Source organism: Jatropha curcas, chromosome 5, assembly GCF_041381405.1.
Source record: "Jatropha curcas cultivar XTBG-Jc1 chromosome 5, XTBG_Jcur_1.0, whole genome shotgun sequence".
Lineage (NCBI taxonomy): Eukaryota > Viridiplantae > Streptophyta > Magnoliopsida > Malpighiales > Euphorbiaceae > Jatropha > Jatropha curcas.
This window is the reverse complement of record NC_143155.1, coordinates 2,465,552-2,479,873: the sequence shown is the minus strand read 5'-3', so window position 1 is coordinate 2,479,873 and position 14,322 is coordinate 2,465,552. Positions and strand designations below refer to the sequence as shown.

At 33.0% G+C, this 14,322-nt stretch overlaps 5 protein-coding genes and 3 pseudogenes across 6 annotated transcripts; 3 read left to right on the top strand and 5 right to left on the bottom strand.

Annotated features, from left to right (window-relative positions):
- Positions 1-502: 502 nt before the first annotated feature.
- LOC149496036 (auxin-responsive protein SAUR21-like) lies at positions 503-1,230 on the bottom strand. Its single transcript, XM_089720996.1, has one exon. The coding sequence runs from the start codon at positions 944-946 to the stop codon at positions 644-646; it is 303 nt and encodes a 100-aa protein (XP_089577122.1). The 5' UTR covers positions 947-1,230; the 3' UTR covers positions 503-643.
- Positions 1,231-1,705: 475 nt separating this feature from the next.
- Positions 1,706-3,913, top strand: LOC149496034 (auxin-responsive protein SAUR21 pseudogene; annotated as a pseudogene). The gene is made up of 2 exons (XR_016320890.1): positions 1,706-2,387; positions 2,739-3,913. The product of XR_016320890.1 is annotated as an auxin-responsive protein SAUR21 pseudogene (transcript).
- LOC149496035 (auxin-responsive protein SAUR21-like) lies at positions 3,317-3,742 on the bottom strand. Its single transcript, XM_089721445.1, has one exon. The coding sequence runs from the start codon at positions 3,740-3,742 to the stop codon at positions 3,440-3,442; it is 303 nt and encodes a 100-aa protein (XP_089577571.1). The 3' UTR covers positions 3,317-3,439.
- A 2,411-nt stretch (positions 3,914-6,324) lies between the features above and the next one.
- Positions 6,325-6,874, bottom strand: LOC149496033 (auxin-responsive protein SAUR21-like; annotated as a pseudogene).
- LOC149496032 (uncharacterized) lies at positions 6,325-8,908 on the bottom strand. Its single transcript, XM_089721444.1, has 2 exons — positions 7,921-8,908; positions 6,325-6,970 (listed from the first exon to the last, which is right to left on the bottom strand). Exons 1-2 carry the CDS (start codon positions 8,450-8,452, stop codon positions 6,909-6,911), a joined length of 594 nt encoding a protein of 197 aa, XP_089577570.1. The 5' UTR covers positions 8,453-8,908; the 3' UTR covers positions 6,325-6,908.
- A 1,592-nt stretch (positions 8,909-10,500) lies between these two features.
- LOC110009885 (auxin-responsive protein SAUR21 pseudogene) lies at positions 10,501-11,019 on the top strand (annotated as a pseudogene).
- Positions 11,020-12,024: 1,005 nt separating this feature from the next.
- On the top strand, positions 12,025-12,634 carry LOC105637190 (auxin-responsive protein SAUR21). The gene has a single exon (XM_020680557.3). It carries the CDS (start codon positions 12,143-12,145, stop codon positions 12,449-12,451), a length of 309 nt encoding a protein of 102 aa, XP_020536216.2. The 5' UTR covers positions 12,025-12,142; the 3' UTR covers positions 12,452-12,634.
- A 632-nt stretch (positions 12,635-13,266) lies between these two features.
- LOC119370740 (auxin-responsive protein SAUR21) lies at positions 13,267-14,018 on the bottom strand. The gene has a single exon (XM_037639506.2). The coding sequence runs from the start codon at positions 13,890-13,892 to the stop codon at positions 13,593-13,595; it is 300 nt and encodes a 99-aa protein (XP_037495434.1). The 5' UTR covers positions 13,893-14,018; the 3' UTR covers positions 13,267-13,592.
- Positions 14,019-14,322: the final 304 nt, after the last annotated feature.

The window sequence follows — 14,322 nt, the reverse complement described above, 5'->3', positions numbered from 1 at the left end:
AAATCTGATGTGTATTTCCATCATACAAGACATGGCATATAATTATATCCAATAGATTAACAATAAAGTAGAAGAAAACTGGTATAATAGTAGTGGAGTTTCTACAAAGCTGTCAGGCCTCAAGTTCGAATCCTATGCCTCGAGTTCAATCTTTAGATTTATGTGGTGCTATTGTCCTATAGCATCAAGCTTTATTTATCAGCTGCGCATGACTTACTTTCCCCATATAAATAATAGAAATCGAAATCACGAGACAAGCCATGAAAATTCATCAATGATTGCGCTGTACAAAATGACAACTAAACTTAATGGAAACTTTACAAAAAATTTCATTGATACAAACAAGGAGAAATGGGATTCAATTATGAGTTCCAAAACCATAAGTATCTTTCCTTAAGTACATTTTTATATAAATTTTACTCCAACATTTCATTGTTTAATTTGATTGTCAAGAATGAACTTCAAAAGAAAAATTAACTTAAAAAGAAAAATTATAAGAAAGTTATACTGCAAAGAGATATAGTTGAATTATCTAATCGAATTGTCTTTGATTCTGTACTAAAGAGAAGATATTTACACTTAACAGGCAATTTCTGCCTTACAAAATTATTTTCTATGATGAGTTAATTGACTCTGAATATTTTTAAGATCTGCTTTTCAAGTTGGAAGTGACATAAAGGAAAGCTTCCTCTGCGCAAGGAATTGTCAAACCACCCATTGGATGATCAAAGCCAAACTCATCTTCAGCTTTTCTTAACAAATCGTGAAATAAAGGCTCTTTTAGATAAGATATTGGAACGACAAATCGCTTCTTCTCAAGCTCTCCAATGTAAACTGCTAAGAAACCTTTTGGTACATCTGAACTTCTTGAAGCTGCTTTATTTGTGGCAAACACAGACTGGCGAAGAATTTGTTTAGAAAGATGACCTGCCAAGAGGATAGCCATAGTCTACTTCTTCTTTATATATAATTTTTGTAAAACAAGTACTAGATTTTGGTTGCTTGAGGAAATTGTATCAGTAGAGAATATGAAGGCTTGAGTTATTGTGACCAAAGCAAGAGAATTACATATATATAGATGGACAAGTTTAATGGAAAACCTCAAGAATATGAAATTTAGTGGCTAAGAATCATTGGATATTTACAATCTGCATTAAACAGACCCATGAGGAATCACATTCTCCTGTCTTCCAGTTGATCAACAAGTTAGTCAGGAAATGCCCCACAAATATGAAGCTAATCCAATAAAAGACTATCTATAGATTTGAAATCAACTAGATATACAACTAAAGCAAGCGACCCCTTCATCATAGACATGCTTAAGACAATGGAATACAAGTGGCCTAATAGGAATTGATGAGTGTGGGAAATCCTGCCAAATATGAGTTTGTGGATGAAACAATTGCTTGGAATACATATCATAAAGGCATCTCACATGGTTTTGTCTAAAGGGTTTAAAATCTAATATTTCAGGGGCTAAAGTGCAATATATTTAAACTATATCAAGGACTAACCTGCAATCTAATTTAAAATGTAAATTGGGGGATCCTTGCAAATCTGAATTACAATATAGCAATTCTAGGCAGGTTTTTGATGGAGACCGATGGTAGGACATGATTCACATGATCTACATTGTGGCTTAATTTTCCATTGTCCCAAAATGTCTATGACCAAAAGGGTCAGTCAAGTTTTGGCATGAAGATTTCCAATCTTTTGGTCATCTTTTATTGGCTTATCTTTGTACTTGTAGGGCATATCCTGACTAACCTTGTTTCTGAACAGGGAACCTTGTGGTACCTCTATCTCATGAATCTGTTTTGAGTGGGCTAAACATAGCCAATATTTCTTGGCCACTAAATCCAAATTTTAGAATGCTGTCAATAATTTACTGCATCTGTATATATTGACTTCACATACTTTGGCTAAAACCCTCAAAGTATTCACTCTTTTTATGCATTTTCCTTGAGCAATAAAGATCGGAAAGTTCATATTTTTTGGTTCTTTTCTGATATTATATACCAGCAAGAAGATGAGTATGGCCATTCGTTTGGCTGATAATCTTTCTAAGCAAATTTTTTGCGGGTCTATGTTTGCTCCAAATAAAGAAGCTTCAAGATGTTCTGATGTACCAAAAGGTTTCTTAGCAGTTTATATTGGGGAAATTGAGAAGAAGCGATTTGTAGTTCCATATCTTATCTAAAAGAGCCTCTATTTCAAGATTTGTTAAGCAAATCTGAAGATGAGTTCGGCTTTGATCATCCCATGGGCGGTTTGATAATTCCTTGCGGAGAAGATACTTTCCTTCATGTCACTTCCAACTTGAAGAGAGCTTGACAAGAGTAGGCATGCAGAGGCAATTAATCTATCACATAAAACAATTTTGTAAGGTATAAATTGCCAACTCAGTGTAAATATATATTACAGAAGAAAAACAATTCTGCTATATGAGAAAAACCATCTTTTGGAAATTCTTTGTACATCTTTTTATATAATCCATTAGCTATTTACTTTCCTGTTATTACAAATGCTAGTCAGATTCTTTGACGAACAATTTTTTTAGATGTTTCAAAAAGTTATTAAGCAGTTTTTGTTGGAGAAAACTTAAACAAACAAACAAAAAAGAGAAAGGATTTCTTATTCCTATATATATATTTCTATTGCTCCCCATTTCATTTTCTTCTCCTTCCATTCAGTTTAAATAATATTTGTAATCAAGTCCCTTTTGTTTTCCTGAACAGTTTCAAGGAACTATATCTGAGAAATATGGTTTAGAAAGAGATGGAGGAATCTGAAATCTGATGTGTATTTCCTTCATACAAGACATGGCATATAATTATATCCAATAGATTAACAATAAAGTAGAAGAAAACTGGTATAATAGTAGTGGAGTTTCTCCAAAGCTGTCAGGCCTCAAGTTCGAATCCTATGCCTCGGGTTCAATCTTTAGATTTATGTGGTGCTATTGTCCTATAGCATCAAGCTTTATTTCTCAGCTGCGCATGACTTACTTTCCCCATATAAATAATAGAAATCGAAATCACGAGACAAGCCATGAAAATTCATCAATGACTGCGCTGTACAAAATGACAACTAAACTTAATGGAAACTTTCCATTAAAAAATTTCATTGATATACAAACAAGGAGAAATGGGATTCAATTATGAGTTCCAAAACCATAAGTATCTTTCCTTAAGTACATTTTTATATAAATTTTACTCCAACATTTCATTGTTTAATTTGATTGTCAAGAATGAACTTCAGAAGAAAAATTAACTTAAAAAGAAAAATTATAAGAAAGTTATACTGCAAAGAGATATAGTTGAATTATCTAATCGAATTGTCTTTGATTCTGTACTAAAGAGAAGATATTTACACTTAACAGGCAATTTCTGCCTTACAAAATTGTTTTCTATGATGAGTTAATTGACTTTGAATATTCTTAAGATCTGCTTTTCAAGTTGGAAGTGACATAAAGGAAAGCTTCCTCTCTGCAAGGAATTGTCAAACCACCCATTGGATGATCAAAGCCAAACTCATCTTCAGCTTCTCTTAACAAATCTTGAAATAAAGGCTCTTTTAGATAAGATATTGGAACGACAAATCGCTTCTTCTCAAGCTCTCCAATGTAAACTGCTAAGAAACCTTTTGGTACATCTGAACTTCTTGAAGCTGCTTTATTTGTGGCAAACACAGACTGGCGAAGAATTTGTTTAGAAAGATGACCTGCCAAACGGATAGCCATAGTCTACTTCTTCTTTATATATAATTTTTGTAAAACAAGTACTAGATTTTGGTTGCTTGAGGAAATTGTATCAGTAGAGAATATGAAGGCTTGAGTTATTGTGACCAAAGCAAGAGAAGTACATATATATAGATGGAAAGCCTCAAGAATATGAAATTTAGTGGCTAAGAATCATTGGATATTTGCAATCTGCATTAAACAGACCCATGAGGAATCACGTTCTCCTGTCTTCCAGTTGATCAACAAGTTAGTCAGGAAATGCCCCACAAATATGAAGCTAATCCAATAAAAGACTATCTATAGATTTGAAATCAACTAGATATACAACTAAAGCAAGCGACCCCTTCATCATAGACATGCTTAAGACAATGGAATACAAGTGGCCTAATAGGAATTGATGAGTGTGGGAAACCTGCCAAATATGAGTTTGTGGATGAAACAATTGCTTGGAATACATATCATAAAGGCATCTCACATGGTTTTGTCTAAAGGGTTTAAAATCTAATATTTCAGGGGCTAAAGTGCAATATATTTAAACTATATCAAGGACTAATCTGCAATCTAATTTAAAATGTAAATTGGGGGATCCTTGCAAATCTGAATTACAATATAGCAATTCTAGGCAGGTTTTTGATGGAGACCGATGGTAGGACATGATTCACATGATCTACATTGTGGCTTAATTTTCCATTGTCCCAAAATGTCTATGACCAAAAGGGTCAGTCAAGTTTTGGCATGAAGATTTCCAATCTTTAGGTCATCTTTTATTGGCTTATCTTTGTACTTGTAGGGCATATCCTGACTAACCTTGTTTCTGAACAGGGAAGCTTGTGGTACCTCAACCTCATGAATCTGTTTTGAGTGGGCTAAACATAGCCAATATTTCTTGGCCACTAAATCCAAATTTTAGAATGCTGTCAATAATTTACTGCATCTGTATATATTGACTTCACATACTTTGGCTAAAACCCTCAAAGTATTCACTCTTTTTATGCATTTTCCTTGAGCAATAAAAATCGGAAAGTTCATTTTTTTGGTTCTTTTCTGATATTATATACCAGCAAGAAGAAGAGTATGGCCATTCGTTTGGCTGGTAATCTTTCTAAGCAAATTTTTCGCGGGTCTATGTTTGCTCCAAATAAAGAAGCTTCAAGATGTTCTGATGTACCAAAAGGTTTCTTAGCAGTTTATATTGGGGAAATTGAGAAGAAGCGATTTGTAGTTCCATTTCTTATCTAAAAGTGTTGAAATTTTGGAAGGAAGAATGGAAATACACAAAATGATTAACAATGTTTAACACTTCTTGTTTTGCACTACCTTGAATTAACAAAAGAATGTACCTATTATATAGGCTTACAAGTGAATCAAATAAGATCTAAAAATACTCCTAAAAATCATCAATCCTAATAACAAAAATATCAAATTCTATGCAGAAAATCTGCACTAAATAAAATTGAAATCTCAACAGATTTTTCATCATATTATTTTGAATTAATCCTAACAAAAAGAGCCTCTATTTCAAGATTTGTTAAGCAAAGCTGAAGATGAGTTCGGCTTTGATCATCCCATGGGCGGTTTGATAATTCCTTGCGGAGAAGATACTTTCCTTCATGTCACTTCCAACTTGAAGAGAGCTTAACAAGAGAAGGAAGAGGCAATTAACCTGTCACATAAAACAATTTTATAAAGCATAAATTGCCAACTGAGTGTAAATATATATTACAGAAGAAAAACAATTCTGCTAAATGAGGAAAACCATTTTATGGAAATTCTTGTACATCTTTTCACACAATAAATTTCTTCGAAGTTTTCTGTCATTTCATTTTGTTTCAAAACTCGGTCTTAATAGAATATCCATATATAGTTTCACAGATTACCCATTTGCATCTATTTATCCACATTTTCTATCAGCAAGTTAAGCTTTCTCTTACTGTCCCATGTTCTTATGTATTTCATTAACTTCTTAGAGTTGAGATAGACAAAATTATCCATTAGCTATTACTTTCCTACTATTACACATGCATCTGCTAATTTTTATAGTTCTTCCAAAAGGTTATTAAACAGTTTACATTGTAAAGAACTTAAAAAAAAAAGAAGGATGTCTTGTTCCAATATCCTTTTTGAATAAGCCCACATTTCTATTGCTTCCCATTTCATTTTCTTCTCTTTCCATTCAATTCTGAATAACATTTGTGATCAAATCCCTTTTATTTTGCTTAACAGTTTCAAGAAACTATATCTGAGAAATGTGGTTTAGAGAGAGTGGGATGAATCTAAAAACTGGTGTGTATTTCCATTATATTTAGACATGGCATGTATTTATATTCAAGAGATTAACAATACATGAGTAGAGGAAAACTGGCAGAGTAGTGCTTTATTTTATCCTATAACATCAAGCTTTATTTTCCTTAACACAAACAATGGCGAAATAGATTCAATTACGAGTTCCAAAACCATAAATATCTTCCTTAAATACATTTTTGTATAAATTTATGTTATCATTTAATTTGAATGTCAAGTACTCCAAAAGAAAAATGAACTTAAAACGAAAAATTAGAAGAAACTTATATTGTAAAGAGATATTGTTGAATGATCTAGTAGAATTGTCTTTCATTCTGTAATAAAGAGAAAATATTTACACTCAATTGACAATTTTTGGTTTTATGTGATAGGTTAGTTGCCTCTGCCTACTCCTCCTAAGCTCTTTTCAGGTTGGAAGTGATATGAAGGAAAATATCTTCTCTGCAAGGAATTGTCAAACCACCCATGGGATGATCATAGCCAAACTCCTCTTCAGCTTTGCTTAACAAATCTTGAAACAGAGGCTCTTTTAGATAAGATATTGGGACTACAAATCGCTTCTTCTCAAGCTCTCCGATGTGGACTGCTAAGAAACCTTTTGGTACATCTGAGCATCTTGAAGCAGCTTTCTTTGCAGCAAACGCAGACTGGCCAAGAATTTGCTAAGAAAGAGTACCCGCAAAACGCATAGCCATGGTCTTTCTTGTTGTTGATATATGATATTAGGAAAAGAAATATTAGATTTTGGTTGCCTGAGGAAAATGTTCAAGCAGAGAATGCAAAGTCTTGAGGTGTTTGTGAGTTGTGACCGAAGCATGTGAAATATATGTATATATAGATGGAACAATTTATTGAAAATCTGGAGTTAGAGGCCAAGAATTGACCTGATTGAAGCAGATGAGGTATATACAATCACGTGGTGCTGTCCTGCCATTCAGAAACAAGGTCAGTAAGTATATACCCCACAGGTACATGGAGATAAACCAAAGGTATTAAAGACTACCATATTGATTTTGAATCTTGAGGCCCTAGTTGATTTGTTAGAAAACAAAACCATGCGACACCCTCAAGAGCAATAAGATTTTTGCAGGACATAACCTAATTACTTGGTCACAAACAACTCAAGCATTCACATTCTTTGGTGAGGACCCTATTTGATCAAAGGGACACTTAGTTTGGCATCTTTATCAACAAGATTTCCAATCTTTAGGTGTTCTTTCATTGGTTTATCTGATATACTTGTAGGGCATATCTTGAGTGTCCTCCTTGTTTATTAACAGGAAGACAGAAGCATTGGTACTTAATGAGTCTGTTTTGATTAGATTCTATATAATTCCATAGGCATAGACAATGTGTTTTGGCCACTGAAGCGACCAAAATATAATATTTATCTTTCTTTATTCTATCTGAGTTTATCTATCAAGAAGAATTATGGCTATTCATTTGGTGGGTACTCTTGGTAAGGAAATTATAAAGGGCCCCTATTCAGTAAATAGAAATTCTGCAGAAAAACTATCATTTACTGAAAAATTATAAAGATTTACTGAAAATAGAAACTATCGTTTACTGTAATAGACTGAAAAGGAAGATAGCAACATACATCTCAAAGACTTCATGATTGAGACTAGACATTTTGACCCAATCAAAATCAAAACAATTCAATCAATCTTTGTTGCCAATGGGAAGAAATAAAAAGTACATATATAGAACTAATTAATTTCATTAAAGATTTATCAGGTAAAATCAACAACTTGCTCTTTTCATTATGAAAAACACAGAAATAACAAAGAACACCTAATAGGCACCACCCATTAATTGTCTATAATCCAGAAAAACATTTTTGGTTCCTATAGAACTCAAGGGCTGATAAAAAGTACCATCCAACCGAACCACACCAACGTTCAGAATTGGATTACTCAGAGACTTGTCATCAGCATCTTCATCATCCACCTTAAACGCTATGCACCGTGTTGTCCTGTTGTCAGATTCAGTATGAAGAATGTTAATGCCTATGCACTTTCTTCCACTAGAGTCACCGGTTATCAGATTTTGCACAAGAACATGTGCACAGCCAATCTTCTTGTCTTTCTTTAATTTTCCAGACCTTGCTTGGTAGATTTCAAAAATCAAGCAGGCATTTGGTCTGTTGGAAATCAAAGAATTGTCAATGGACATTACAAACTTGTCGTTCCATGTAAAGTTTGCAGTAGAATCAACTCTAGAAGTAACTTTATGGTTAGGATCGATATAAGCAACCACATAACTTCTTTTGCGTAGGGGCAGAATTTGCGCAAACATGAGATTGACTTCAAGCATAATTTTGTCACCTGAATTTGAATCAGAAACTCCATGGCTTGAACCAACTCTGCTTCTGCTGCTGCTAAGGTTGAAGAGGCGACGGACTTGCATTTTGATGGTTATTGGAAGGTAATTAGTGAACTTTGTGGTTAATGGAGGAGAGGAAAGTTTTACAGATAGAATTTTAGTTTAGGTTTAAAACTCAAGGTCTGAAAGTGTAAGCTCTAAGAAAACTCTAATATATAGGATTAATGTCGGCCACCTTGGAATCCAAGCCTTCCAAGGATTCCCATGTCGTGGGAATCAAGACTCTTGACGTGTCATTTGCAAATCTTGGATCTTGTGTTTGTTTATACAGAAGTCCTTTCAACGAAATTTTCTTCCGAAAACTGAGGACGGTTTCCCTGTATTTCAAAGGAGGATTAGGATTTATGTTTAATCCTTTTTCAAAGTAGAATTAGTATTATTAGTATCTTGTATTTTTTTTTTTTTTTTTTTTTATTCATTTGGCAACCCAATTGTGGACCACAGAAAGGTTGTCCTTCCATCTTCTCATCACCGAATTTGGTGAAAACTCACTTATGATTTTATATATATATATATATTTTTTATTTATTAAAAGGCTCAATTAGGCATCACCGCAGTTTGAACCAAACCGAATTAGTCAAAATTAGAATCAAATTGTGGTCACTGTTTAAAGTTTCAAACCGTAATCGAAACCATGTATTTAAAATTCAATTGCGATTCTTTATATTTGAAAATTAAACCCGACTTCATTAAAAAAAGAAAAAAAAATCAAATAATTTTTAATCGTTAAAATTAATTTTAGTTTTCACCATTAAATTCAGTAATTCTACCATCATCTTAAAATTTGTTAATATAAATAGAACTTATAAAGTGTAAATGGAAAAGAGGAAAAAATAAAAAAATTGCTCCTTATTCAAGTATTTTAATTTAAATCTTTTACACTTTATAATATACAGTTTTAAATTTTTTACATACAAATTATACAACATTTATTTATTGTTTTTTAAACTCTCAAATAAAATAAAAAGACATTTTCATCCTTTATAACGTTAAAAAAAAAGCAGTTTAAATGATATTTTTTGGAATAATAAAAAGTTATATTGTAACTCTTTTAACTCTTAATTTCAGTTTCAAACCGAAACTTATAATTTGAAAACCGTCTAAAAATGGTTCACTTTTGATTTCACTTTCTTTGAAACTGAAGCCAACAGCCTTTCCCTTGACTTAGCTAACCGGTGAAAATTGTTGTGTCTCACCCCTCGTATCAACGAGAAAACCAACTAGATCACTCTACTTGGTAAAAGGATTTTGTATTTAATACTTGGAAATAATAAAGAAAAAAAAAAAGCCAAATCATATCTCTTCTGCGAGACTAATGCAATGGAAATTTCCCAAAGAAATTGGGTCAAACAAACGGCCAATGCAGCACTAACTCGTTAAGAGTTGATACACATAAATATTCTTCCCTGAGACTTCCATTAGGATTTTGTATAAAGCAATAGTATTTTCCATTTTGCTATTGCTGTCTGATAATCATGTTTCCTTGAGAAAAGAAAAGACTTGTCAGGAGAAATCCTGAAGTTAAGACAAAGTAGACAATTTGCATATTCAAACTGTGATGTAATTATCATCACAGTAAACCATGTACTATACAAGTAATTGGAGTGAAATGAGGAATGTTATTTTCCAATATCTGAGACCAGAACCCTTTCTATCTGAGTAAATTAGTCGACAAAACCATGTGATGTCCTTATGAGTTGCACCCACAAGGAGACCCCAGCAAATGGTTTGAGCTAGTAATTGATACTTGCCAGGAGAGCCCAACTAACAATTTCATCTATATATATATTAGGCCATTAAGGACCCATTATCTCAAACATGTTTGTGATCAGAGGATCACTTGTATCAAGCAGATTTCCAATCTTCAATTGGTTTTTCTCTCTACTGTAGGGCCTATCCTGACTAACCTTTGTTAATTAAACTGGTAGACATGAGCATGTGTGTTTGGAGCATTGCCAGTGATTCTTGACCACTAATTACATAATCTAAAGGACTTCCAATAAATTGCTCCATCTATATATATATATATATATATATATATATATATATATATATATATGCTTCAATTGCTTTGGTCACAACTCACAGAAAACTCAAGTCTCATACATTTTCCTCAAGCAACCAAAAGTGTTATATCAACAAGAAGAAGACTATGGCTATTCGTTTGGCGGGTAATCTTTCTAAGCAAATTCTTGGCCGATCTGTATTTACTCCAAATAAAGCAGCTTTGAGAAGTTCAGATATACCAAAAGGTTTCTTAGCAGTTTACATTGGAGAGGCTGAGAAGAAGAGATCTGTAGTTCCAATATCTTACCTAAAAGAGCCTTTATTTCAAGATTTGTTAAGAAAAGCTGAAGATGAGTTTGGCTTCGATCATCCAATGGGTGGTTTGACAATTCCTTGCAGAGAAGATATTTTCCTTCATGTCACTTCCAACTTGAGAAGAGCTTAACAAGAGTAGGCAGAGGCAGTTAACCTATTACATAAAACAATTTTATAAGACAGAAATTGCCAATTGAGTGTAAATATTTTCTTTTTGTTACACAATCAACAAGAAAAAAGAAAAAGAATCTTCAAAATTAGAAAATTCATATATGGAAATTCTTTGTAGATTTTCTTTTTTCATTTTCTGTTGACACTCATTATTAACAGAACCATGAACATTTCATATATGAAAACAGTTTTTCTTGAAAGCCATTTGGTGGAAATCCTGTGTGAAAAGTAACTTCAAACTTTTATGTATAAATCAATTAATGCCTTTTCTGATCAGATCCAAATATAATAATACTACGAAATTAACTCAATTATGTAGCCAGTGTAGGTTTCTTGAAAGAAAAATTCATTCAATATCTTATTCTTGATACTCTTAAAAGAACTATATATGTAAACATTAAGAACTGCAAATAGAACAGTTGCTGTTGATTGTAAAATTGTGAATTTTCACTAGGATTCATTTAGTGACAATGTTTTACATGTACATTAATCAATTATAATTTAGGCGGTAAATTATTAAAATTGTAAATGTTTATATTAATTAAAACTTGTATTTTATGGTTGTAATAATACAGAACTGAAGTTGCGGATTTGTAAATAGTACAGACCAAAGTGTAGATCTTGTTAATAATTTATAGAAAATGGCAATTGTAGTTGTTGATCATGTTATTGTTCAACAGAAGCAATAGATGGACTATTCCAAGACAAAATCATGTGATGCCTATATGGTATGTGTCCCAAGCAAATGGTTTCGTCCACAAAATCATATTTGTCTCTAGCATGTCTATGATCAAAGAGCCACCTGGCTTTACATATATCTAGTTGATTTCAAATCTTAAGGTGGTGTTCTATTGGTTTATCTTTGTAACTTGTGGGGCATTTCCTGACTAACTTGTTGATCAACAGGAAGACAGGAGAATGTGATTCCTCATTGGTCTGTCTAGTGCAGATTGCATATATCCAATGATTCTTAGCCACTAAATTTCAAATTCTTGAGGATTTTCATTAAATTTTTCGACACACACACACACACACACACACACACACACACACACACACATATATATATATATATATATATATATATATATATAGGTCTCTTGCTTTTGTCACAACTCACCGATAACTCAAGCCTTCCTATTCTCTACTGATACATTTTCCTCAAGCAACCAAAATCTAGTACTTGTTTTACAAAAATTATACAGCAACAAGAAGAAGATTATGGCTATTCGTTTGGCAGGTAATCTCTCTAAGCAAATTCTTCGCGGGTCTGTGTTTGCTCCAAATAAAGCAGCTCCAAGAAGTTCAGATGTACCAAAAGGTTTCTTAGCAGTTTACATTGGAGAGCTTGAGAAGAAGCAATTTGTCGTTCCAATATCTTATCTAAAAGAGCCTTCATTTCAAGATTTGTTAAGCAAAGCTGAAGAAGAGTTTGGCTTTAATCATCCAATGGGTGGTTTGACAATTCCTTGCAGAGAGGAAGCTTTCCTTCATGTCACTTCCAACTTGAAGAGCAGATCTTTGGAGTAGGAAGAGTCGATATAATTAACTCATCATAGAAAACAGTTTTATAAGGCAGGAATTGCCTGTTCAGTGTAAATATTTTCTCTTTACTACAAAATCAAAGACAATTCTAGTAGATAATTCAACAAAATCTGTTGACAGTATAAATTTCTTATTATATTTTCGTTTTAAGTTCATTTTTCTTTTGAAGTTCATTCTTGACAATCAAGTTATATAAATATGTACATAAGGAAGATACTTATGGTTCTGGAACTCATAATTGAATCCCATTTCTCCATTGTTTGTATTAAGGAAATTTTTGAATGCAAAGTTTACATTGGGAAAGTAAGTCATGCGCAGCTTATAGATAAAGCTTGATGCTATAGGATAATAGCACCATAAAGATTGAAAAGCAAATATATATAGGCGAGACAATAGGACACTGTTTTTTGTTCCTTAACAGATACATTAGAGGAAACCATAAGTTGGGAGATCCTGCCAGATCTATGTTATTTGGTGGCTGAAACCCTTTGCCTAGGTCTGCTAATTGGAACATATGCAGCTCTCTCACTTTGGAATATATACACACACACACACACACACATATATATATATATGTATATAGCTCTGACTAAGACTTGAACTCAGATGCCTCACAGCTTTGGAGACACTACAGTACTACTCTACCAGTTTTCCTCTACTGCATTGTTACATGCCATGTCTTTCTAAACCATATTTCTCAGATAAAGTTTCTTGAAATTGTTCAACAAAACAAAGGGATTTGAACAAAAATATTACTCAGAATTGAATGGAAAGAGAAGAAAATGAAATAGACAGAAATAGAAATGTAAGCTGATCCAAGTAGGACATAGGAAAAAGAAATCTTTTTTATTTTTTTAGTTTTGGTTTGTTTATGTTTTCTCCAACATAAACTGCTTAATAACCTTCTGGAACATCTATGAAAATTGTTTGTCAAATTATCTGCCTAGAATTTGTAATAGCAGGAAAGTAAACAGCTAACGGATTGTGTGAAAAGAATTTCCATAAAATGGGGTTCCTCATTTAGCAGAATTCTTTTTCTTCTGTAATATATATTTACTCTGAATTGGCAATTTATGCCATACAAAATTGTTTTATGTGATAGGTTAATTGCCTCTGCCTACTCTTATTAAGCTCTCTTCAAGTTGGAAGTGACATGAAGGAAAGTATCTTCTCTGCAAGGAATTGTTAAACCGCCCATGGGATGATCAAAGCCAAACTCATCTTCAGCTTTGCTCAACAAATCTTGAAACAAAGGCTCTTTTAGATAAGATATTGGAACTACAAATCGCTTCTTCTCAATTTCCCCAATATAAACTGCTAAGAAACCTTTTGGTACATCTGAACATCTTGAAGCTGCTTTATTTGGAGAAAAAATAGACCCGCGAAGAATTTGCTTAGAAAGATTACCAACCAAATGAATAGCCATATTCTTCTTCTTGCTGATATACAATAACAAAAAAGTATCAAGAAAATGAAATTTCTGATTTCTGTTGCTTAAGGAAAATGTATCAAAAGAGAATGTGAATACTGGAGATGGTTTTAGCCAAAGTATGTGAAGTCAATATATAGATGAAATAACTAGACACTCTAAAATAGGGATTCAGTGGCCAAGAATCATTGACCATGCTTACTCTGCTCAAAACAGACTCACGAGGTAGCACATGCTTCTGTATTCCTGTTCAGAAACAAGGTTAGTCAGGACATGGCCTACAAGTACGTACAAAGGTAAGCCAATAAAAGGTGACCGAAAGATTGGAAATCTTCATGCCAAAACTGAGTGACCCTTTTGGTCACAGACATTTTGGGACAATGGAAAACTAAGCCACAATGAAGATCATGTGAATCATGTCCTACCA

Coding starts and splice junctions, on each gene's coding strand:
- LOC119370740 (XM_037639506.2), bottom strand. CDS start 13,892: ATGGCTATTCATTTGGTTGGTAATCTTTCTAAGCAAATTCTTCGCGGG.
- LOC149496036 (XM_089720996.1), bottom strand. CDS start 946: ATGGCTATCCTCTTGGCAGGTCATCTTTCTAAACAAATTCTTCGCCAG.
- LOC105637190 (XM_020680557.3), top strand. CDS start 12,143: ATGGCTATTCGTTTGGCAGGTAATCTCTCTAAGCAAATTCTTCGCGGG.
- LOC149496035 (XM_089721445.1), bottom strand. CDS start 3,742: ATGGCTATCCGTTTGGCAGGTCATCTTTCTAAACAAATTCTTCGCCAG.
- LOC149496032 (XM_089721444.1), bottom strand. CDS start 8,452: ATGCAAGTCCGTCGCCTCTTCAACCTTAGCAGCAGCAGAAGCAGAGTT. Junction 6,971..7,920: donor TGGTGTGGTTCGGTTGGATG/GTACTTTTTATC, acceptor TCTGAATGGCAG/GACAGCACCACGTGATTGTA.